Genomic DNA, 25,936 nt, shown 5'->3' with positions numbered 1-25,936 from the left:
CTGGCAGTAAATGTGTTTAGCTTCTCAGTAACACACCCCAGGGGTTACCTAAATCAAATTAGTTTTGAGGTAACTTTGAATTTGGACTTTTCTTAGAGAAGAACAGTCATGATCTATTTTATTTGGACTCTACTGATACTAATAAGATGGTACACAAAGGAATTGCAGTTTTTTTTTATTGAATGTCATTTAGATTTACCTTAATGAAGTTAATGTTTAAACACTACAGGTACAATACCTCAAATTCGATGTTCAAAAATCGGACATTATTTTAAGCGGGCCATGCAAGAATTTTAAGTGCTATTAAATGAGTGAAGAAAACTTACTGGCTTGTTTAGGAGTTGGTAGTGTGCTGACTCGTTATCCTTCGCACACCTGTCATTTCCCGCGCTGAGTGGCTGGAGTGACCTGTGACCCCACCCAACCCAGCTTGGAAAAGTGCTAAAAACAAAGAGATAAAAAAAGTGCAGTGAGTTGCACTTCTCTGCACAGCTTGCATCTCGAGTGTTTCTCTAGTGCTCCAATGATCCAAAGTGAACGCAGTTTTTAAGTTGTGGCCTTATCAAAGCACTATCCAACATCAGTGTGGGTGCCTTAGACTTGGACTTGATCGCTGTCAATCTTTATCTAATTACACTACAGTTACTGTGAAATGCTTCAGGACCTTTTTCAGAAAACTGGCAAGATCCGAAATCTGGCATGGACTCGGTCCCAAGGTTGCGGTTTTGAGATACTTTATCTGTATTACTTGAACATTTCCCACAGAGTTGCTCGTGGGCCAAGAAGTGTCTTGTGAGTGCACAGTAGAGCAGGGTAAGTGGGGGAGTGATAGGCAGGGCTGAGACCTCTCAGATAGGGGCCTTAATCAATGAGTGGTAGGGAAGGCAGTGTGAGAGGCAGCATTAAGTGATGCTGGTGGTCGTAGGGTGGGAAACCTACTAAATGGCGTCATGGAGGTAGATTTAACTTGTCTGCTTTTTTGCATGTTTATTGAGTGAGTGTGCCTTTGTTGCCTTCCTCCGAAGCATGATGCCACTCAGCTTCAGAGGGCCCAAAATCCAACAATTGTGTTCCCATTCCAGCTGGAACCTTCCTTCTGAGCAGGTAGCTGCCCAGTTGTCTTGGCACCATGCCCCATCCTCTTCTGTCCTTGTGATGCCAGTGGAGAGCTGACCCCATTCAAAGCCTGAGTTCTGAGTGACCACTTTACCTGCCACCTGTGCAGCCCAAGGGCACAGCTCCCCTTTTCCCCACTAAATCCTCTTATGGGCCGAGGTGATGCCCCGGAGCAATGATGATTGGTTTCCCACTCTGTCTCCCTCAGCTATTCTGAAACTGACAGCTTCTAAAATCTGTGGAGGGGGATATGGAATAGAAGTTAAGGCTGCTGGGATGTTTGACTTGATAAGCAATAGGAAGAGGCAGCATGTTAGATGGACTCCATCTTGGTGAGAAAAACGTCAATGAGCTCTTTGCCCTTTTACATTATAATATAAGTAAGTGGTCTACTCGACAAAAGGTATTGAAATTATCTTGGCATTTGACAACTTTCAGCCTTTTACAGGTTGCTTTAGAAAACTGCAAGCCTTTTCATGGGATGGCTGAATGACATAGCTGAAATTTCTCACACAAATCTTTATTTAAAACAGTAATCTTAATTTGAAATGCTATTGCCTCAATAATAAGTATTTGAGAGTATAACTGTCGCTTAGGCTTAATAAAAAAAAAGGTGGCATTAGATTTTTCTGGTAACTGCTGGTGTTGTCTCATTTATTAAAGGCATATCTTCCAGTACCTTTTCTGATTTGTTTCATACACAATAATATGGACCACTTAAAAAGTGCAAAATTATAAGATAGCCATTTTGTCTTGACAGATTTTATTTATATTATATAGGTTCATATTTGAGGATTTAGATATTTATTCTGACACCAAAGTGGTCTTGCCTCCCTCTGTTGTGTTTTCCTTTTGTTTTAATTACCACATGATGTTAGAGGCTTAGGCAAGCTGCAGATGGCTGCAAAAGTGTAGCTGCAACTCTTAGTCTGTCCCATTCAAAACGTTGGTTGCAGTAGGAAGAATTGAGTGCTGCTCCTCTTGAAATTGTATTTGATGTTACTACTTGTATATCAGCATTTGTATATGACAGATTTGTTATAATAGTTTCAGAAGATGTGATTAGTTCACTAACAATGTTCACTGTGTTTTGTAGCTGTGTTTCATGAGTTGAATGTACCCACTACCTCTAGTATTGGATTTGCACCACATGAAATAATTGCCTATATTAGCTCCTTTATTTGAGGTGTGAAGAGCCTCATTAAATTGAATGACAGTTCATTTTCTGGGCTTGATGTAATAAATCCTATGACCATGGAGTATGAATGTTATAAGTTCAAAATATTAATGGAAGATTTGCTCATTCACCCGTAAAGTTTCTATACATGAGGCACTTGTGTAAATCTATAATGTGTAAAATGTTAGAACTGGATGAACCTTATAAAGTTGTTCTTGTCCATAGCCCATGGTATAATTTATGGATTTAATGAAAAATTGCTTGAGATATGGCCTGATTAAAAATACTGCTGGCCATCAATGATTTAATATAATGGCTAAAATAGCAATTAGTTATTATTTAAAGTACTGTAAAATGTTTATAACTTAGTGGAATTTAGTTATAGCTTTGACATTTTCATTAACTTTTGCTTTTAGCTTAGTATTAGTACAAAATTAGTACAAATGTTGTAAATATTCATGAAAATTTTATCAGTTACAGAAACAGTGAAATAAAATTTTCAAGCAAAAATTTAGAGAACCACATTTTTCAGTTGTAGTATGTTCTCTTTTTGCTCTAAGCATACTCCTGTGCCTTTCTCTGCTTCAAATGTTTATCTAGTTCTCCCTAAAAAGGCGCAATGGCCTCTTCCTCTAACCCTTCCTGTAGCAAAGTATTTCATGCTTCAACAACCTACCGAGCAACAAAATTTCTCTTTACCTCCCTCTCTCATATCGGCAATATTAAATTGATGACCCCTGGCCACTGATTCCACAACCAAAGAAAATTATCTTCTCCTGGTCATTCAATCAAAACTCAAATTTTAAAACCTCCACCGTTTTTCTGCTTCACCCTTCTCTGCTCTGGTGGGAATAATCCCACTATCTCAAGTTATCCATCTTAATTATAGTTTCAAACATTTGTGAACAGCACTGTATGTTTCTTCTTGTTTTCATGTGCATTCCATAATGTGCTACCCAAAATGGCACAGAATTCTTTTTTAAAAAATTGTCTCAATGTCAGTACTATTGCGCTCTACTCTCTTTCTAAAAGCACAAAATGCTATTGCCCATATGACAACAGTTCAAAGCACAACATTGTAAGCAATGCAGCTTTGGATAGTTCATTGGCATTCATGGATATTAAATATGTCTTTTAAATTTTTGTTTACTTCAGTATTATGGTGACAAATGTGCAGAGCAATAAAAATTTAATGGATGAAAATATATGAAAGGAGCTTTTATGCCAGGATTATTAAACAATTCTAGCTTTATAAGGCAGTCAGTATCATAAATTAATTCCAACAAAATCCAGGGCATGATGGGCTACAGAATAAAATAATAAATGAGACACAGAATAAAGTAATAACTATCACAACTTCGGGTTAAAAGACAAATCTGAACTTTCAGGTCAACAAATCTTCTGCAATCAGTTTAACTTCAATATTTCTAACCTAATTTTCTCAATTAATATTGTTGAATTATACTTCTCATAAAATCCTTTATATACAACTGATGTCCCTCCTCCCATATGGAGTTCTAATCTTGTACTTTTATTTTTTTAAATGTCTGGTTTTATTTTCATAACTATAATGTCTCAAGATTATTAGGAAGGCAATTACAGTGCAATTGTAAATGTTAACTTGGCTTGAGGCAGAGAAGTCATTAATCTCGCTCAAAGCAATCTCAGAAGATTTGTGTCTTTGATCTGATATCTTCTTTGAATTCTCCTTGCATGTAATAATCACTGTTTATCTTTAAATTTAAAGATTCATGAGGTCTTCAATTGCCAGGAGTGCGACAAAAAATTCATATCTGCAAACCAGTTGAAGCGCCATATGATTACCCATTCAGGTAATTCCAACCTGCTGACAGAAAAACAGATAGCTGAAGTTTCACTTTCTGGGGCCTGCCTTGTGACCTGCTTTCCTGGTAATTAAGTAACACAAAATAAAATTTGTCATAGCTGCTTAACCGTCTTTAATCTGAAAAAGAGCCGATTTATGTTCATGGTGTGAAGTTTTTCTTTGAAGTTGTTCTCTTTTGACTGAAGCTAATTAAATGGAGTTTGGTGTTTGGAAGAGATGGTTTAAGATGTGCAAATTGCAGGAGATATACCCAAGCTTGTCCTACAAAAAAGCAATTTGATGCACGTAATTCAAAAGGCATGCAGCTGTCTGTCTAATTGGTTTAATCTTAATTGTATTGACTTAATTGCAAGATTCCCTCAGTGGATAAAGTCTTCCTTTCATCTTTCCTTCTTTAGAAACTGACAGTTTAATATTTGCTGCTCGTTTTTCACAGAGAAACGCCCTTACACCTGTGAGGTCTGCAGTAAATCTTTCAAACGGCTAGATCAAGTGACTGCACATAAAATTATCCATAGTGAGGACAAACCCTACAAATGCAAACTTTGTGGAAAAGGATTTGCTCACCGAAATGTGTACAAGAACCACAAAAAGGTAAATATGAATTCCGTATATATACATATATACATATGTGAATATATTTGTGTGTGTATGTATATATATATATAGAGAGAGAGATATATATATATATAAAAAATATATATATACATTTTTAAAAATTCACACAAATTTATGATTAACCCTGCAGCTGACTGCAAACAATAACCTTGTAATGCCCTACTACCAATCGTGATTGATAAATTTGCACTTGCTTACATCACAATGTTTGTAATCTGCACTCACTGACATCACCCTTTCCACAGCACAAGGACCTGGGGAAGCTCTGCATATCGGTAAGTCATTAGTAATTTCCCAGTTGAACAATTTTTTTATTTTTAAATTTGTAAAAAAAAATATATATATGGATGAAATGTCAAATCCATTTAGTTGTTGCTATGAATTTAAGATGCTTTCCAAACTTCTCAGTTGTGTTTCTTCCTTGTAACCTACCAATTTCGGTTCTGTATGTAACAGATTCAGGTGTCCTTGCCACTGCTGCAATGTTAAATGTGTAACATTGGCCAAGCAATATGTTGTCCAATTGAAACACATAAAACAATGGCAAAGATTAAAGTGTTTGACTGGACATGCAAGTCCATTTTGGATCATGGATGTTATTATGTTATATAAATGACGCATATATTTTGTTCACTCTAAGAATATTATGGAAGAGCTTTCTGGCATTAGTACTTGGAGTTTTGAATTAAAAAATAGCCTGAAAGATTTGGCCAATCTCTGCATTTCTTCTGCTGGTTGAATTATTTGGCTGAACATTATTTCCTGTTTGTGCTATTTGTCTGTGACTTTCTCTACCTTGATGGATGGAATATTATGTCAGCTAGTTTAGATGCACTTCTCCTTAATCTTGCGAAGTATAACCAATAAATTCTTATGAGGACAGCATTTTTCTGTCCAGCAGGGTGGCAGTCATGATCCTGCTGTTGCCATTTGCAGTTCCTCTAGACTCCTCTTTGTTTCTTTATTTGTCCCATTATTGCCCCTTTTGCTTTGTCCTATCATTCCTTTTGTCATTTAAATCACTCCTGCCAACTAGCCTATCACAATCCTTCCCTTTTGCTTTCCTCCCCTCTACCTCTATACTTAAAACCTGTTACATCCCTAATATTTTTCCTTTTTGGACAAAGGGTTACAAACCTGTTTTTCCCTCTACAGATGCTGCCTGACCTGCTGAGTATTTCCAGCTTTTCTGTTCCTGTTTTAGATTTTCAGCATCTGTTGCATTTTGCCCTTTAGATTGTTATGAGGATTAATGTAATGATCTTAAGTATAGTAGAAAGGGTTAACAGATGGGATATGTGAATGTATGGCATAGATGATGATGTACTACTGACATAAGTCAGTCATGTGTTAGACCTTGAGATGGAGGTTGGAATCATGCCCAGGAGAAAGGCGCCTACTCTAACTTGTTTCAATGTAGTGCTAATAAACAAGTGTTAAGCAGAATGTCTCTACAGTCTGTCTAAGAACCTAGTTCCACACTTAGGGCTGAATTTTCCATTTGTCGGGCGGGCAGAGCTGACCCAATCGAGGGCCGCACTGCCATTTTACGTGGGCGGGCCAATTAAGGCCCGCCCAGTGTGATGTCCACAGGGGAGCGCTATACGCTCCCTGTGCGGGCGGGGGGATGCCCTAAAATTGACAGTGCGCTCTTGCGCGCGTGCGCACGAAAGAGCACACTCATCTCCCTGAGGCTAAGTGCAGCCTCAGGGAGATCGCCTCGACTTTTAAAAATATCAAAAATAGAAAAAAAAAATCCCTTACATGTCCCCTCATGTGACATGTTCATAATTTCCATAACGACTTTATTACAATTTTTAAAACCCTACACAAAACCTCATCCCGCCACTGGATGAGGTTTCATGTTTTTTCTCGTTGCCGTCGGGGCTCCTGGCCGACCCACCAACCTTAATAATAAAAACAAAAAACTACTGCGGATGCTGGAAATCCAAAACAAAAACAGAATTACCTGGAAAAACTCAGCAGGTCTGGCAGCATCGGCAGCAACCTTAAGGTTGGACAGGCAGATTCTTTAATTGCTTAATTGATCCTGTCATTGCCTCAAGTGGCCATTGACAGGTCGGCGGGCCTGCAGCTGATTTTGCTGTGCCCCCGCCTTCCTGAAAATTTAAATGGGGGGGCTGGGGTGATGTCGGGGGTTCCGCCCGACGTCAACATGCATCATTTTATGCGTCAGCGAGCAGGCCCCACCCCCGCTCGCCGACGGTAAAATCCTGGCCCTAGAGTCCAAGTTAGAAGGACCCATCTCAGAACATTAAGGGAAAGGGATGTGGTCAAAATAGTTGTGCTTGTATGGCACAAATGCTGGGAGGTGGGAAAACTGGCAAAAGCATGGAAAGGCATCAGGTGGTGTGCCTGATGTTCCTCTGCCATGCTGTTTTGCTAGTGGCAGGAAGGATGGTAGATGAGTGTTAGGGGGTAATATAGGGGTACAGTAGGAACTTATTGAAAGGGAATGAATTACTTAAAATCTCCAAGCACATTGGCAGTTAAAAGTTACCAGATGAACCTTTAACAGCCTTAGGGGCCTGCAAACAACAGAAAGGCCTTGGAGCCGGACTGTAGTCAGAGGATGGCAATAGCAACTAAGATTAAGTGTGCTCTTCAACAGATAGGGGAAGAACAGATGGTCCTAGTTTAGGTAGGAGGGAAGGTCTCTGCCTGGGTGAAAACAAATAGGGACAAAAGGTGCATGTATTTGTTACCAGAGATGTCTGTTTAATGTAAGCCTATATATTGACGAGATTGGAATCTGGAAACTGTTCTTGTACGTGACCAATAATGTATAAATATGTTGAATACTAGTAGTTTAGCAGAGTGCTATCTCAAGCTGCATTGAGATGGTTCTCCCCTTGCAATTGCTCGAATAAACGATCATGACCTGTACCTGAGACTCCTGTGGTCCATTTGTCAAAGTGAACACAACAATGAGCCACTCATCTGGAGCCCAATTGAGCAACTTGAGTGGCTGATTCAGGTACCCTTCTTGCCTCTGCGGGCATTTTGTCCATGTCAGATGTCAGGATGGACCTGCTGCTGAGTAGGACAACCGCACAGTGGGACGTGGCAGCCTCCCAGTGGGCTTCGGGAGACAGAAGGGGTATTTTGGGGCACTCTATGGCCCAAGGAGGGGCTCCCTGATGGCAGTGGCTGCCTTGCAGCAATGGTGTTGCCTGTCCACTGAGAATTCAAACCCCTCTCCCACCTCCACCATGATTGCCAGGGCCTGCTTGCTACGCATTTGGTTCAGCAGCAGATATTTGTGTGTGCAGATCTGATGTCTGTCTAAATGTTGGAAAATCCAGCATTTTGTATTTTCTCAGACCAACTTCTGACCTTTATTCTGAAGCTTGAGCTAGTTGGAAATTTTGGGTCCGTTGTTTGTGTTCCTGATTCCAGCACACCATATAATGGCTGTCTTGCTCGTTTACGCCTCTGGGAAATATTACATCTCCTTGAGTTCTGCAGATGGATAGTTCTTGCACAGGGGACAGAGAGCTCCTGTGCAAAAGGTGACTTGGTTCTGAGATGCTAAAATATGTTGGGGTGCTGCTGGCTGGAGTTGCTATATTTTGCTCAGTCCAAAATTAGATGGTGAAAGTTAAGAGAATGAAATGTTCTCTAAAGGGTGATTATTGCTGAAAAAATAGACATGTCTAAGCTTTTCGTCTTGCACTTGTTAGATCGCTCTCAAGAATACCAATATAATGGGAACACAACAGTTTATACTGTATGTGAAAAGGGTGCTGATTGGTTGACAAGTAGCGTTGCAAAGGCGAAAGCACCATTGATGGTGACTGACAGTCAACTTCCAAGCATTGTTTGAAATTTAAACCAGGTAGCTTGACCCTGATTGATCAAGGCATTGCCCTGAGGAATGGGTCGGCAAATGGTTGTTAGTTATTTTGTTTAGCTGAGACAGGTGCAATGTATGTACATGTTCTTTCTGTCTGCCAAGAACAGGGCCCTGTGTATTAATATATGTAGCTTCCAGTATACGCAAATGCGCCAGACTGCTAGCCTGACTGACGATCTTAAGCTGGTTGTCAGCGTAATTCTTAGCACATTGAGGATTATTTAGCAAATGTTGTCCAATCGCAGAATCATATCTAATGTTGGACACTGTGGGCAGAATCTTTGGCTTGGCGAACGGGGGCGGGACCTGCTCGCCGAGGCGTAACATAACACGGGGTTATGTCGGGCATGCATCACGACATCACCGCGCATCATTTAGAGTCGGCTGCGCGCCCACCGAACTGCCAAAGGCCTATTAAGGCCATTTAAAAAGTTACTTAAGCAATTACCTGAGCTGTCTGTCCAACCTTAAGGTTGGCGGGCACATAAAGAGCCCAGGCGGCCTGCGCATTTTTCATGGAACCTCATTCACTGGTGGGATGAGGGTTTCATGAATGATTTTAAATTTTCTCAAAAAAATTTTATTAAAATGAATGCACATGTCCCAGCTCGTGTGACAGTTTCATATGAGGGGACATACCATGAAAATTTTTTGACCACTTTATTAAGCTGTTTAGCCTTAAAACCTATCTCCCTGAGGCAGTTCTGTGCCCTGTACCCTGCCCATTGTGAACAGCAGCTGGGACATGCTGTTTGATACGATCCGCCAGTCTTTGGGACATACGGCCTCGCGGATCGTATCAAACAGCATGTCCCTGCCGGTTTCAATTTCAAATCCCCTCTTGTTATGCTCCACCTTCACTTAACCTGCCTCTATCCCTTTGCAGTCTCTGTGTCCTTCTCACGGCTTTTTGCTATCTAGCTTTGTATGGCCACAAACTAGGATACATTGCACTTGGTCTCCCCACCTAAGTCATTGGTGTAGCTGAGGACCAAGCAGTAATCTTTGTGGCATCTTACTAGTTACAACCCACCGAACTAAAAACAATTTGTTTAATCCTACTGTTTTCTGCCTGTTAACCAATCCTCAACTCATGCTAATATATTTGCCTCAATCTGATGACTCCTCATCTTGTGTAATAATCTGTGGTACTTTATGCCCATTGGTTCCCTCTTCTCTACCCCCCCTATACCCTTAGAAGAAAACTCTAATAGGCTTATCAAACGCTATTTCCTTCTCATTAAAGTGTGTTATGTCTGTCTTATGTTATGATTTTTTAAGTGCTCTGTCACTGTGCCTCTAATGGATTCTGGCATTTTCCCTACTACTGATGTCGGGCTAGCTGGCCTGTAGTTTCCTGTTTTTTTCTCTCTCCTTCCTTGAACATCAGGGTTACATTTCCAGTCCACTGGATTCTTTTCTAGAATCTAGGATATTTGGGAAGCTCAAAATGAATGCAACTAATATCTCTGCACTTCTTTTAAAACCCTGCGATGTAGGCCTTCAGGTCCAAAGGATTTGATGGCTTTTAGTCTGTTTCACCAGTACTTTCTCTTTACTAATGTTAATTGCTTTAAGTTCCTCACTTACATTTAACGCTTGATTTCTCACTATTTCTGGTATGATTTTGTGTCTCCTACTGTGAAGACAGTGTTGGATCCAGTGCCGTTGGTTCATTGGGACTAAAGGATCTGGGTTGCACGAATGTTTCGGGGTGACCGAGTTGGTACAGAGACAAAGAATATCAGTAGATCATTGTTAGAATAAACACATGCTGTTTATTTACAAACTAAACTCAGCAGCTACACTTGTGCGCTCACAACTCCAAACTCTGCCTTCACTCTTCAGTGTTTAACTCAAGACCCTTTCACAAAGGTAGCCAGCGCTACTCTGCTATTGGTTATTAAGATCATGTGACCTTATATTAAAGTAATATTACATCTCAAGTTATTTACACAGATCAATTATTTACTAAGTCAGTCTCTCTGGGGGTAGAACATCTCAGCTCTACAGCTTCTAAAGTTTGATTTGGAACCTCCTTTACTGGAGTCGTCTGAGCATCTGCCTCTTCTGTAGGTACTTGTAAATCCGTTTCTTCGACTCTTTCAGGTACAGTCAGCTCTTCAAACACGTTTGTACTTGGTTGAGTTCTTTCAACAGGAGATGTCGATTCAGTCTTGAACACTGGTGGAATCATTTCTGGGTATTTGGTTTCTCCTCTTATGTGATCCACATGTCTCCTTTATTACTTGATCTTCGACTTTCACGTGGCAGGAAAGAGGTCCCATTACTGCACTTAGTTCACTGAACAACAGTGGGTCCTTCTCTATTTTCTCTCCTACATTAAATGTTCTTTCCTGATTGTGACATTCATGCCCCATTTTCTGACTTTGCTGCCTTCTTTCTACCTTCCCCCCGCCCCCAAGTTTGGCATAACTATGCTCAGTCTCGATTGGAGACGGCGCTTCATCAGCAATTCCGCAGATGTGACACCTGTTGTCGAATGATGCGTCCATAGTAATGGAATGTCTGTAATGGAAAAGAAAACGTGCTAATTTAGTTGCCATCGAATCTCAAGACAATTTCTTCATACCTGGTTTGAATGTCTGAACTGCTCTCTCAGCAAGTCCATTTGAAGAAGGGTGGTATGGAGATGTTTTCATATGAACAATACCGTTGAGGCTTGTAAATTGGCTAAATTCAGCACTCATTAATACTATTCCGTTGTCTGATACTAGCACTTCAGGTAGTCCATTAATTGCGAAACTTTGTAGTAGCTCGTCTATTGTAGCGGAAGATGTGGGTGACCTCACTTCGTATATGTCCATCCATTTTGAATGAGCGTCTATGATAAGTAGAAACATTGTTCTCATAAAAGGTCCCACATAGTTGATGTGTACTCATATCCATGGCCTTACTGGCTACTCCCATGGGTATAACAGGGCAGTTGCAGGTAATTTTTGTACTTGCTGATGCTGCATGCAACATCTCACTAAGTTTTCTATTTCTCCATCCATTCCTGGCCACCACATATAGCTACGTGCTATTGCCTTCATTTTGGAAATTCAGGGATGTGCACTGTGAAGTTCAGATAACAATGGCTTTCGTCCTTTCGGAGGAACAATCACACGAGCTCCCCACAATAAAATACCTTCTTGGCTGGTTATCTCCTATCTCCTCTGGAAATATGGTTTCATTTAATCAGATTCTTATTTTTGTGACCAACCATGAAGAACTTGATTTCTCACTTTGAATATGACTGGGTTTTGGCTTGTCCGATCTTTAATTTGTCTAGCACATATCGGTGATGAGTCCAGGAAGTTCAGTAACAAAACAAATCCCTGAAGAATAGGAATATCCTCTTTTACTTGCAAGAGCAAACGACTGAGTGCATCTGCGTTTGCAATTTGACTTCTAGGTCTGTGAATAAAAGTGTACTAATACACTGCCAAGGTCAACGCCCATCTTTGTACTCTTGCTGAGGCAAGAGGGGGCATAGCCTTGTCTTCCCCAAATAGACCTAATAATGGCTTGTGGTCCATTATAGTAGTAAAATGATGACCCTGTACATATTGATGAAGTTTCTTAACACTGAAAATGATTACCAGGCCTTCTTTCTCAATTTGAGAGTGCTTTTTCTCTGCAGTACTGTGTTCACGACACATATCCTATAGTTCATTTTGATCCATCATCCATTCGATGGGAAAGCACTGCTCCCATTCACACGTTAATATCAACTCTTTTTTTGAGTAAAAATGTACTAGAAGTGTAGATGATTGTAACAATTGTTTCACTTCTGTGAACGCTGCTTCTTGTGGTGTTTGCCACGACCATCTCTGGTTTATCTTGAGCAGGTAATACAGTGGTACCAGTTCTGTCGACAAATTAGGCAAGAAGCGTCCATAGTAATTGATCATCCCCAAGAATGATTTCAGTTCAGATGTATTCTATGGCTCTGGGGCTTCTTTAATGGCTTTCACTTTTTCTCCAACTGGTTGTAGGTTTTGTGAATCTACCTTGTGACCTAGGTAAGTTACCTCTTTCGCTTGGAATGTGTACTTTTCCTTTTTCAATCTCACTCCCACCTGCGAAAAACATTTCAGAATTTCTTCCAAGTTCATCAAATTTTCCTTTTCAGTGAGTCCAGTCACGAGGGCATCATCCAAATAAATATGGGGCAGTCCCTGTAGTAAACTTTCCATGGTTCTTTGGAATACGGCACAAGCAGAAGATATGTCAAAAGGTAAATGGGCGTATTGGCACAATCCCTTATGTGTGTTTATGATGACAAACCTATGGAATGCCTTCTCTAATTCCAGTTGTTGGTAGACATGACTCTTATCTAACTTTGTGTAAGCTGTTCCACCTGCCAGTTTAGCGTATAAATCTTCTATTTTAGGCATGGGGTGTCTATCCAATTTTGTCACTTTATTGACTGTTAATTTGTAGTCCCCACATATTCGAATGCTTCGGTCAGGTTTGAGAACAGGTACAATTGGAGCTGCCCACTCTGAAAATTGCACTGGTTGTATCACTCCCAGTTTTTCTAATCTGTCCAGTTCGGTGTCTACCTTATCCAACATTGCATAAGCTACTGGTCTTGCCTTCATGAATCTTGATGTTGCCTCTGGATCTGCATGAATTTTTGCTTGTAGCCCCTCAATTTTTCCAAGTTCTTCCTTGAAAACTGAGGCATATTTCTGTAGTAACTCTGAAAGCCCATTAGTTTTCAGTTGAAAGATTTCCGTCCATTCCAATTTAATTTCTTTCAGCCAGTTTTGTCCAAGGGGACTAGGTTCCCTGCCTGCTACTACCATCAAGGGTAATCTCACTGTTTGAGCTCCGTAGTGTACTGTGACTTTACATACACCCTTGACTTGTATGTCTTCTCCGGTGTAAGTTTAATTTGTTATCAGTTCCTTCTAAATTTAGCTTATGTTCTCCATAATTAAGGTATTTAAAAGTATCCTCACCAATCACCGTAGTGGCTGCACCAGTATCCACCTCCATTCTGATTGGCTTCTCATTCACTCCCCTGCCTACATAGATAGGCTCTGTGCTTCCTACCTTTAAATTCTATAACAAATAGATACCAAAATCTAATACTTTAGGCTTTTCAGTACTGTTTATCTCATTGGGTTTTTGCTTTTGTCTGAAAGCCTGCCTGATTCTATCTTTACAATGTCTCATGAGATGGCAGAAGAAACATTCGATCTTTTTCAACCGTGGTTCGTTACAAGGTTGTCTCCTTCCATCTCTGCTACTATTATGTCATATTTTTGCTGCTAAGTTATCCCTTTTAATTTGTTTGCTAGCAGTGGTGGCTTCCCGCTTCTGAATAAAGTTCTGCACTTTCACGCTCTTTTTGGTTGAGGCTCCCCACCCAACGTGGAGGACGGGGCCATTTTGCACTGCTCGTAAGGTGTCTGAGTCTCACACTGCACCTTCCAATGCTAGAGCCATTTCCAATGCCTTCTGCAAATCTAAAATTGTTTCAGCCAGTAATCTCTTCTGAATTGCATTTTCGTTTATATTGTACACCAAACAATCTCTCAGCATATCGTTTATAGATGTACTAAACTCTCAATATTCAGTTAATTGCTTCAGACTTACCACATAACAAACAACTGTCTCCCCCGCAGCTCTGTTTCTTGAGTTAAATTTAAACCATTGCATCATCATCATCGATGGCTTGGGCTGGTTATGATTCTTTGAGGTTCACTAAGTCACCAAAACTTTGAGTCTGGGGCATTGGGCACCAACAGATTTCTAATTAATCCATATATCTTACTCCCACATGTGGACAGAAGGATTGCGCGCCTCTCCTCCTCCTTATCATCGGTGATCTCGAAATGGTGCCCACCTTTAAGATGTTCAGTCTTATAGTGAAATTTTGATTATTACAGACATTAAGGTAGAAATTAATAGCTGGCCTGAATTAAAATAATTATACCTGATCTTGTGCACATTCCTGCTGTTTTATACTTTTGTTTACAAAGGATTTACGTTTTTTTTTATTTAATCGTTTTAGAAATGCATATTAGTAAAATTAAAATATACTTCGCTTTGACAGTGTTTACAAATGAATCACTGAAAAAAAACTTGTATTTATATAATGCCTTTTATGCGCTTGGGACCACCCAAAAATCTCTTCACAGCCAATGGTTTGGTTTTGAACTGCAGTCACTGTTTTGTAGGCAAATGTGGCATCAAACTTGTGCACAGCCAGGTACCACAAACAGCATTACGATAAATGACTAATTTGTTTATGCCAATCCTCTTTAGTACGTAATTTCACTTGATGCATATTTAGGTTTTCACAAAGGAACCTGAAGTGTTTCCATCCAAGTTGGATTCTGAATTGAGCCTTGGTGTTTGCCATCATTATAATCAACATACTGCTAAATACAGGAAGGAAGTTAGTGAACCACCAGATATTTCACTGTTGTGCCAGGAATATTTAAAGTGAAATGACATATATTTTCTCTTTCCTAAATATTAGGCCAGGATTTTAAGGCCTCACCGTGGCATGTCTCCCCACCCACCCCACTGGCGGATGCGGCGAGCCATTTAAATCTCCATTCAGTTTGGCGGGACTGTATTATCCCGCCGGGTGGGAGGGAGCGTAAAACCCTGACCTTGGTGTTTTTTTAATTTAGAATTCAGCAGGATAATTGGGAAATGAGATGGAGTGTAGTGCACTAATTAATACAACCTGTTCATTTCACAGCAATCTAAATGATTTACAATGATGGTTGACACTCAAAAGTAGCCATAGTTGTTGTTAGTAAGGATCACTATTGAATTTAAATAGGATTTTAGCTACTTGGGATGAGGGTAAGAGTGGTGGTAATTTGTACCCCAGTTTCTTAGCATGGATTAAATCAAAATATTTGGATCAGTGATGACCACAATGAAGCTATCCTGTAAAACTTTTTGGGCATCAGATTCTCCTGTTAGATTTTCAGGCACCACCCATTACATCCAGGTTTAATCATAGAATAATTACAGTACAGTAACTGGCTCTCTGCAAGAGCAGTGTACTTAATACCAATCTCCTGCCTTTTTCCCCCACAGTCCTGCAAACCTTTCCTCTTAAGATAATGATCCAATTCTCTACTGAAAGCCCTGGCTGAGCCTACCTTTAGCATACTTTCAGGCAGTGCATTCCAGATCCTAACCACTCACTGCTTAAAGAATTTTTTCGTCATTTCACCCTTGTTTCTGTTGCCACCCAGCAAATATGTTTCTCTGTAATGTAAAATAAACTTAATTTATGTTGTTGTGAATGTAGCCAAAATGACAGCTAATCAATGTGAGCAATTTGCAGTGGGATCAAGAAATGACTGTTGTGTCCAAATTGAACTAATTTCAAGTGCTCTGTAAAACAGCCAGGACTGGGTCTACAGATGATGAATAATGTGCAGTAGTGATAAGATTCACTTGTTTTAGCCCTCTTCCTTGGAGGAATACCTTGTAGGCTTGGAGGATTTCTATTCCAAGGAAAAAGGTACATATTATCCTTTACAGTCACATACATTGTACGTTTGACTCACGTGATCACCCCCACCCTCCATATCTGAGAAACGCAGTGGCAAGCTCAAAAATTATCTGGGCAAAGGTAGTACAGACAGATAAATACATACAGCCAGCAAATCAAATAATAATTTAATTCTAAATTATTTCCCTAAACAATTTTTTTTCAAATAATCTATTTTCAATTGCTGAATACAACCATTCAGTGTTTTCAGATTTGTTTTCCCTTTTAAGGTTGTCAGTTAACCAGTTAGTAGCTCTCAAGTTCTTGGTAGGCAACCAACTGCTGCAGTCAAACTTTATATCTGACTGACAAGTTCAACAGTTTTACATTAATATTAGAGGGATTTCAAGGCTTGTTTTTCCATGGACTATTCTCAAAATCCCTAATAATTCAATAGTGGGAAATATAGTTTAAGGCTTTGCTTCTTACATAATTTTTTGGAAAAAATCAAAGGCTATCTAGTGGAGATCTCTCCCTCCCTCCCTCCTCTCTCCCTCTCTCTCTCTCTCTCTCTGACCCCATAAACCTTGCAATGATCAGTGGTGACGTTCTACAGGGTGAGGATGTGGGAGAAGAGCGGGAACAATGGATGGATTTTTCTCATGTTGAGGGTCTTAACACTAGGACCAGAAGTGCACAGCATTTCTGCTCGGAGGTGGAGAAGTAGGCCATGGACAATCATGTGGCAGCTAGCCAATTAGATATCCCAATCGTGCAGCAGGGATGGCAGGAAATCTTCAGCCCCACCGTTACCTCATGTTTTCAAAGGCCCAGGAGTGATATCTGACCAGCACCCAATCCTTGCCACCCAGCAGCATCAGTATCGCTGTTTGTGAGGAGTTTGTAATCTGTGGATCTGTTGGCACTTAAACAGCGACATTTGATGAGGAGATCAAGCAATCTTGCAGGGCCTTGTTCTGGCTAGAATCTGGATGTAATGAGGGTTCACAGGCTTGTATGGCATGACGCTCCATTGCCCTTGCCCTGCGTGCCTTCGGTGACTCTTGACCCAGCCCCCATCATCCTTGTCCAACTATCATTCATCCTCTATCGGTCACTATCAGTCAGCCCCCCAGCATACTGGAGCTGCCCCACCTCCCCCATTAACCTCGACATGCCATCCATCATCCTTGACCCTCCCTCTATCATCTTTAACCCCTTTTGATACTCTTGACTCTCATGACCTCAACTTTGACCTTCCCTATATAACCCTTGATTTCCCCACAATCGTAGTTGACCTACCATTTGACCTTCCCCGTGTAGTCCAGCTTTCTCCCTCTGGAGCCTTCGTAATGCTGCCACCACCCTCCCTGACTTGGTCAGCTATGCCCCGTTACCTTTTCACAGTCACCTCCCTCCCTCACTGTCAGTCAGTCATGCCCATTCCCCTTTCATAGCCACCTCCCTCCCTCTGTTAGTCACACCCAACCACCTTTCACAGCCACCTCCCTCCCTCTGTCAGCCACTCCCATTCCCCTTTCACAGCCACCTCCCTCCCTCTGTCAGCCACTCCTATTCCCCTTTCACAGCCACCTCCCTCTGTCAGCCATGCCCGCTCCCCTTTCACAGCTACCTCCCTCCCTCACTGTCAGTCAGCCATGCCCATTCCCCTTTCACAGCCACCTCCCTCCCTCACTGTCAGTCAGCCATGCCCATTCCCCTTTCATAGCCACCTCCCTCCCTCTGTTAGTCACACCCAACCACCTTTCACAGCCACCTCCCTCCCTCTGTCAGCTACTCCCATTCCCCTTTCACAGACACCTTCCTCCCTCTGTCAGCCACTCCCATTCCCCTTTCACAGCCACCTCCCTCCCTCTGTCAGCCACTCCCATTCCCCTTTCACAGCTGCCACCCGATCTTAATGCATTAATACTTCCCTTCCCCTGGCCTCATATAAGAAAAACCTGCTCCCACCCTGCCCAGATCCACCAAGAAGACTACTCAGCTGCATGCCACCTTAATCCAAGTTGTGACTCTTAAGGCACATGTTTCTCATTTACTGTGTACTTGATTCCAAAGGTACAATTTTAATGAGTACGCATGACATAATATATTAAAAAGAGGTTCCCGCCAGTTGCCTTTTGCAAGCTCGATCAGCCCTCAGTCTGCCGCCAACTTAATGCCCAACTTTCACCCTGCCATCAGAAAATTGACAATTTGCCTCTTGCCCAATTAATCCCCCTGCCTGCCTCATTTCCTGCTCCCAGGAGTGTTACAAGATTCTACCCAATGACAGAGACATTTTAGACCAATTTGGTCAGTAAGATCTATTGGTGTGAGACTCTGAGCTGATCCATTCTTTAGAATGAGTTACAGGAAAATTGTGGCAAAGTGCTGATACTTGACCTAAGGGCTGTGCTTTTCTAGCTGCAAACCTATTTCTCTTGCAGTCATAGGCAGATTATCTTTAACAACAACTGTGCCTGTGGAAGCAGCAGTGACTTGTGCAGATGGAGTTTTTAAAACTATTCAGAAATGTTCTTATGCTCTGATAACTTCTCTGATCATTGGGACATGTCTGTGCAGGAGAATAGGAGCAAAGCCAGAGAGGCGTGGGAATGATTCAGGCCCTCAGTCTGGTGCTGGCTATGTTTATTTTGCCATCAGCACTGTTTGTACTTCCATTACAGGTAGTAGTGCTGTTCTCCGAGCTGTGGCCTGGAACCACTAATTTTGGTGCTGCCTATCCCCAGCTCCATTTGCACCAGAGGTTTTATATATTCAATATTACCTGACAGCAGTAAGGTTGCAATATGAAAGAGTTTTGTTATTGCAAAACTTGTGTCATGTAAACTGATTAATTTCTGAAGATGTGGAGCAAGATAAATGAGCACGGAAAATGCAAAAGTTGGCACTTTTCCCCAATTCAAGAAGAATGTGGAAGAGCTGAGGGAAAAATAAATTCTTTTATAACCAGGCTCTGTGTAGCTTGGTGAGGTTTTCTTTTCAGGATAATATAAAATATCTTCTCGTTAATGTGCTTATTTCAGGTATTTCTACCAATGCAGCAAATGATACTTGCTGGAAGCTTTTATTTGGCGGTGGGCGTTTTGCATAGTGCGGTATCTTGAGCATTGTAGAGAATTGATGGAATTTGCAAAGCATGGTCTATTTATTTGTGTGCTTCCTAGTGGCAGCTGAACAGTCATTTCTTTAGATCAGAACTGTACCATTTTCATTGCAGCAAATTTACAATCATGAGGCACAGATGGGAGCAAAGGCAGCCATCGATGAATCAAAAATTTGCATTAACATAATTTGAACATTGGCTGCTTCTGCAGTCTTCTAATTACAAAAAAAACAGTTATAGTGAGGTTGTATAGAAACAAACACAAAATAAGAAACAATGAAAACAAAGAAGCTAGACAGATAAGGAAGTGGGAAATGAACTGGAGTTAGACAAGACTGAATTGGGTATAGAAAAATGAAAATAAAGGACAGCTTGTTTCTACTCTGTTTTTAGTCTGTTTCTATGTTCTGTTTCTATATCTATGCGAGTGTACACAAGCAACAAAGAGAGAACACAGAGAAACTGCAAATATAAAGACACTGCAGAGCAATGAAAGTTCTAAAGCAGATCAGCAGTTCAATCCGTGGAATACTGCAGCTTTACAGCCTTTTATTCTTTTCATCTTTCTTTTCATTTGTTTGCTTTTCTTTCCCTTCAATTTTCTCTTAAATTTCGTACTAGCAGTCGTTTGGGAGCATCGTTGATGAAGCTGACTGCAGGTCACCTAGCTTTCCCTCAGCTGCAGTTAGTGTGTGGCCTGAGGAGAATGAGGGAAAGAATAAATAATGTTTCCGTTTAACTGATAAAACATGGAGGGGAAGAGGAAAAAAATATTGTCTTTAAGAATGTGTTGGTCCACATCAACTTGGACTTGCAAAAAAAATGTAACAATACTTTAAGTTTGGATAAAATAGTGGATAATTATCTTGATAATCTGGAAAACATATCAGTTAAACATCAGTTGTAGGGAAAACCATCAAAATAATTTTATGGCATCTCGTGGGAGAACACGTGGAAAAGTACAGCTTGGTAAAGGGCGGCCAACATGGATTCAGAAAGGAAAGGATGGGTTTAACAAACATACTGGAGTTTTTCAAAAATATTATTATAATTGTGGACAAGCAATTGAAGATTATGATTTTCAAAAGCAATTAACAAGATTCCACAGGGATTAATGGTCAAACTTTCTTAACAAAATATATAATGAGGTAGAATAGGCCATTGGATAGAAAACTGGCTTAAACTCAGGAAATGGAGAGTAGCCATAAATGGAAATTTTTTAAACTGTAAAGTGAGGCTCTTAGTCCGGGGGTGTCAAAAACAAGATCTCTATATTTGCGGATTATACTCAACAAAAAAAAGCAACAATGCAACCAGTTAGATGGGTTTTGATTATTTTGATACACTGGATTTAATGTTGTGTGAAATATATACATGTACCTCATTAATGCCCAGAATTCTCGGCAGTTTAAATAGCACTGCATTGTATCAACTTGTTTCTTGAGTCCACTCGTGTAGCACTGCTGATGTTTAAAACTGTGATCTTTACACTGTTGCAGCCTGGTTATTTGAATTCCATGCTGGAATTTAAGCATTATTTTACTTCCATTACCATTCTCTGCTATTTACTGAATTTCTGCTTTCAAATTCCTATTTGCATAACCTTAGCACTGTTGCTGACAGCATCTGCATATCTTAGCTGCAAATCACACTGCTCAGCATGGATGCTCAATTGGGCTGCTGCTGGTTGTCATGGATTTAGAGGGGGAGGATGAATTCAGACAGAAGGAAGATAGGCAGGTGAACTTGGGCTTGACCTGCACCCTAACTAATTAAGTCATCAGGCTTAGGTACACTTTCAGGATGTCTTGAGACCTGCAAATACTTCACAAGGGAAGTTGTAACACCAATTTCATCTACTCAAGTCCAACCTCTAGCTAAGGTCTACCACAGCTATAGCCCTGCCTATTCCTGTGAAGGGTGCAACAGGATTGTATTTTTTTGACTGGCCTGTTTCAGGTCACAACAGGTGATGTTTACCACATTAGTTAGTTTTCAGGACATTAATGTAACACTAACAAATGCCCTTCTGACAATCTTCACAGAACATTCCAGAGGAGGTGTAACCAGGTTATTTCCTTATTCAAATTTGGTGTATATATACTTCAGTATTTACTTTTTTCCTCTGTACTTGCCCGTGACAGCATACAGTATGTGTCATCTGCTACCTAATCTTATGTACATATGAGGACAGCCTGCTACTCAGTGGAGGCTCTGCCGTATCTCTGGTACCGTGTCTGTTTTTCAGGGCCTTTAGCTATTCTTACCACATTTGTCCCTGAATTGGGTTGTTTTCCGCAGCCCATATAAGACATGGATCAATGGCTCCTGCCAAAGAAGGATGCCTGGCTTTAGTGGCTTTTTATTCTTCGATAACATGTGGATGTCGCTGGCAAGGCAATTAGCTCAATTTCTCTCTCCCCACCCCCCGATTCAATTGGACCTCTGAGAGACAAGTGCCACGCCATGATTACACTATTCCAGTGAGGTGGGTTGACCTGGGTTGTTAAAGGTGCGGACACATGCTCAACTTCTTCTCACTGAGTGGATACTACTTACACCTGGCCCTAACCAAGATCCTATCTTTTCCACAGCAGAAGAGCAGGAACCCTTTAAGAACTGCTGCATTTCTACTCTTTTTTTACCCTTCTTTTCCCCCAAGATCCCCAGTCCCCCACCAACTGGCGCCCTTGGCACGTTCTGCAGGGAAAGGAATGCGCATGTAAAACATGCAAAGTAGTTAACCTTGACAAACCCAAAAAGTCAGGTCCTCTCAATTCATATTGCGTGTTCTGGCATGTGGAAGCATTTTTTCCCCTGGGATTGTGGAATCAACTTTAAATATTAGTTTTTTTCATTGTTATATTTTATACAAAGTACAACAATTTTGAAAGCAGACAAGGCCAGTGATATTGTAATGTGGGATTTAAGTACACAGAATCCAGAAAAGTTCCAGCACAGTGATCTTTAATTCCACTGTCATCAAACCTATGAATACCTTCATAAAAATTCTGAAAGAAATGAATTTTTTTTACAATGGACAACCATAGTCCCACAGTACAGAGATGCAAGAAAATCATCGAGAGCTCCAGGTCTCAAATCAGCCATGTTGCAGACTTGGTTGTAGAACAGAGGGAGCAGGGTTGCCTTGCATCCAGCAGAAGTAACAGTTAGTTAGTGATTGCAGCTAAGAAACAGGTTTGGGAGCTGGCATGCTCATGGCACTCCTAATGCTAATTCCCCTCAGTGGTGTGAGCCAGATTATGTTGCCCTTCAGACCATGAAGGATATCTTCCTAACCTCAGAGTTTCTGACAAGGTGGTCCTCCTTGGTCTCTAGCAGCTTTGTACCTGCTCTGATTCACCTCGCCCGCCGTTCTCCAAACACCAGCGAAGGCTTCAGCTGCTGCCTTTGTGGCTCTTACTCCTACCATGCTGCAGCTCACTATTCAAAAGCTCCTACAACTTCTACCTGCTGCTCTCTCTCTCTCTCGCTTTCTCTCACGCACTCGCTCTCTCACTCTCTCTGTCTCTCTCCTCAAGGCTTCTGGCTCCACCCCTAGAGGATGTTGCTCTCAACCATCGCATCCTACCAGCAGAGACCCAGCCAATACAACTCCTCGGCAGCTGTAGAGAATTCCCTGCAGAAAGCGGGGCATGGCGTTCATCTCTGTGCCAAAATCCGGAGTTGGAGCTCAGCATGACTCCCCCGTTACACATGTCATTTCTGAATTTTGCAAGCCAGTAAAATGCCTTGGTATTTTGCCAGATGACAATATCCCTTCCCTTGAAAATAGAACTGCAAAAAGTACTTTGAACAGAAAACAGTGTAAGATGCGTAAAATGGATTGGTTTGTGTATGGGTATTTTGTCAATTCAAACAGCTATCTAATTTATTTAAGAAAAAACTTACAAAGCACTGCTCAGTATTTAAGAACTACTTCGAAGACTCCTATCTAATTCAGATGCTCTCATTTTCCAGATGTGTATGCCAGAACTGAAGAAGAAATACCGAATTCACTCATGTAATAGTTGATCTTGTATAAAAGTTGGTACCTGACTTGTGGCGAAAAGTTCCTCACACTTTCTACCTGCTACCTGCTTGCCACCTCCTCAGCAGGCCAACTCTCTCCCCCTCACCGCTTTCTCTCCGAACCCTCACTATGAGCTAGAGTTCAGGAGAGAGGAGGCGAGAGGGAGGAAGTGAGTGAAAGGAGCTGTCAGTGGCAAGAGTCAGGCAGGGAGCAGAGAGACGGTCTCGGAGCAGAAGAAGCTGCTCCAAAAAGGCGCCAATTGGGTCATGGTTGGACCCAGTGAAAAAAAATTTCAATCCCTCAAATATTACTTGTGTAAGTCAGCCCCCTACTTTTTGCCTAAAAGTCTGGTCTCAAAACCTAGACTTTTACACGAGTATATACAGGAAATGGTTTACTTTTCAAGGGGAAGAAAACCCATGGGAAGGTATATAGGAACTGGAGTAGATTATTCAGCTCCTCAAACCTATACCTGACATTGAGATTATGGTTGATCTTTACTTAAATTTAATTTACCTGTGTATACTCCATGGGCAGAATTTTGCCCTCGTCAGGTGGGCTTTTGACCGGCCGGGAAACCAATGTGTTCGGGCCCCGACTGTGATTTCACGCTCGCTGGCCGATTAATGGCCAGCCAGTTTGAAATTTCATGCTGCAATGCTCAGCGCTGCTGGGGTGGGGGGCAGGAGGAGCGCGAGCGCGGAAGTTCGTGCATGCACGCGGGTGCGCGCAGTAAAAGGTCCCTGAGGCACAGAGCTGCCTCGGAGCTGAAGATTTTTATCAATAAAAATAAAGATTTTTAAAAGAATGAAAAGACGTCCCCTCATGTGACTCAGTCACATGAGCAGGGACATGTTAAATATGAGTGTAAAAAGTTTTTTTAAAAATCACCAGCCAAAACCTCATCCCGCCAGTGGATGAGGTTTCGCCAAAATTGCAAAGGCTGCTTGGCTGCCGACTCCTGCATGCGCCCACCAACCAAAATATTGTGCAAGTGTGCGATGACGTTGGGGCGTTCGCCCAATGTCATTGCGCATCATTTTATGCTCGAGCGTGTCGGGTGCATGCCCACGTGCCGAGTGAAACATTCTGGCCCATATTCCTAAATACCCTTACCTAACAAAAGTCAGTCGAGAGTAGGCTCAATTTTAATCGTCATGGCATCCATAGCCTTTGCCGGGGGTGGGGAAGAGTTGCTGATTTCCACTACCCTTGGTGCACAAAAGGGCTTCTTAATTTTATTTGGAATTGGCCTATCTCTAATTATAACCCTTTAAATCCTGGCGTCGTTCTGGTGTATCTGTATAGTGAAGTTCACTTATGAGGGAAAAATTTGTAGGTGCTGTGGGAAAAGAGCAGGGGAGTGGGACTAGCTAAGTTGCTGTTGCAGGAAGCAGGCATGGGCTCAAATGGCTAAATGGCCTTGTTCTGTGCTGTAACCATTGTATGGTTCTACTGTGCCCTGTAATGGACATGCACATATATGTGGACTAAACGATGACTCCCAAAAACCTGCAGAATAAAATATAAAAATTTGCTTACCATGGACATTGGAACAATTTTAACTGTACAATTGGTGTCCATTGTCACAATTGATTTGGTTTGGAATTTGGGAGCACTGTTACCACTTCTAATACCTTTACATTCTGTAGCTGAATGGAGCTTCGATGTAGAATGCTGGATTAGTTGAGTGAAGCGGCACCATGCTGGATAGAACTGAGCAGCAGCAAATTGGGTGATGCTGCCCTCGAGACCAAATCGCGATACAGTTTGCTACTCTGTTGATGTGCACTGAAGCTTCAGCCACAGTCAATCATGCTGCAAACCTTGACAGAGCTCCGCCAAACGTTAGAAAACTGTTAGCATTGAAACTTAAAAACATTGCATGCCAGGATCAACTAGCTGTGGTTTTTCTCACAGCCGTGCTACAACTGATGCTGTGGGAGTGATTTTGCAATCCCATGCTCCCTGCAGAGTAGTCACATTGGAGGGAGTGTGAGTCAGAGATGGGGTTACAATGCTCTACGACTAATCGCCTGACCCTTGTCTCCCATAAGCACATTCCAATGTGGAATGTAGAGTCACCATGATAACTTGTCCTAATGCTCAAACACACCAATTCACAAACCAATCTACTTTAACTAGGTTACATTTGTATGTCTTGGTCAAAGTACGATTTGCAATTCTGTTTTTTTTAATGAGGAATGTTAATAAATATCCTTTATTAGTGAAGCATACCCTTCATTAATATCAGAAAAACCCACCAATGCCTGTACACTGCTGCACATTCAGCCGATGAGAGCTTTCGGCAAAACTTGCTTTTATTCGGTTAGTCAATTCACTTAACACACTCCATTCTTAATGTTACAGGATGTTACTGTTTTGTATGACATCAGCGATTTTCCTACCTGGCAGAAAAGCTAATGTATTATGAGGATTTTCTTGTATTAATTTTTGATGGTTTTGCAGTTGACCTTTGCAGCCTGCCCTGCTATCTGCCCTTCTTATAAAGTTTTTATGGTGAGGTAGAAGAAAAAAGCTGGCATATTAAAAATCATTGAGAAAGAAAAATTAAACTTTGTCTCATCAGAGATATCTTATCTTTAGCACAATTAACCTTTAGTCTGCTGGTGACTTTAAATTCATGGTGGTTGTGTAT

General features: G+C 41.3%; 1 protein-coding gene across 5 annotated transcripts in view; it reads left to right on the top strand.

The window, feature by feature from the left end:
• prdm5 (PR domain containing 5) overlaps nt 1-25,936 on the top strand; it is a 368,385-nt gene that overhangs the window by 122,387 nt on the left and 220,062 nt on the right. For 4 of the 5 annotated variants that reach the window (XM_078543358.1, XM_078543337.1, XM_078543367.1 and 1 more), the window contains 3 exons: nt 4,041-4,125; nt 4,576-4,733; nt 5,003-5,032. In XM_078543358.1, coding sequence (XP_078399484.1) covers nt 4,041-4,125; nt 4,576-4,733; nt 5,003-5,032 — 273 coding nt within the window. The remainder of the gene's footprint in view (nt 1-4,040; nt 4,126-4,575; nt 4,734-5,002; nt 5,033-25,936) is intronic. The other variant, XM_078543346.1, reaches the window with a different exon arrangement.

The sequence above is a fragment of the Cetorhinus maximus genome, chromosome 1 (genome assembly GCF_964194155.1).
Source record: "Cetorhinus maximus chromosome 1, sCetMax3.hap1.1, whole genome shotgun sequence".
NCBI classification, from domain to species: Eukaryota; Metazoa; Chordata; class Chondrichthyes; order Lamniformes; family Cetorhinidae; genus Cetorhinus; species Cetorhinus maximus.
This window is presented reverse-complemented; position numbering and strand designations above follow the sequence as displayed.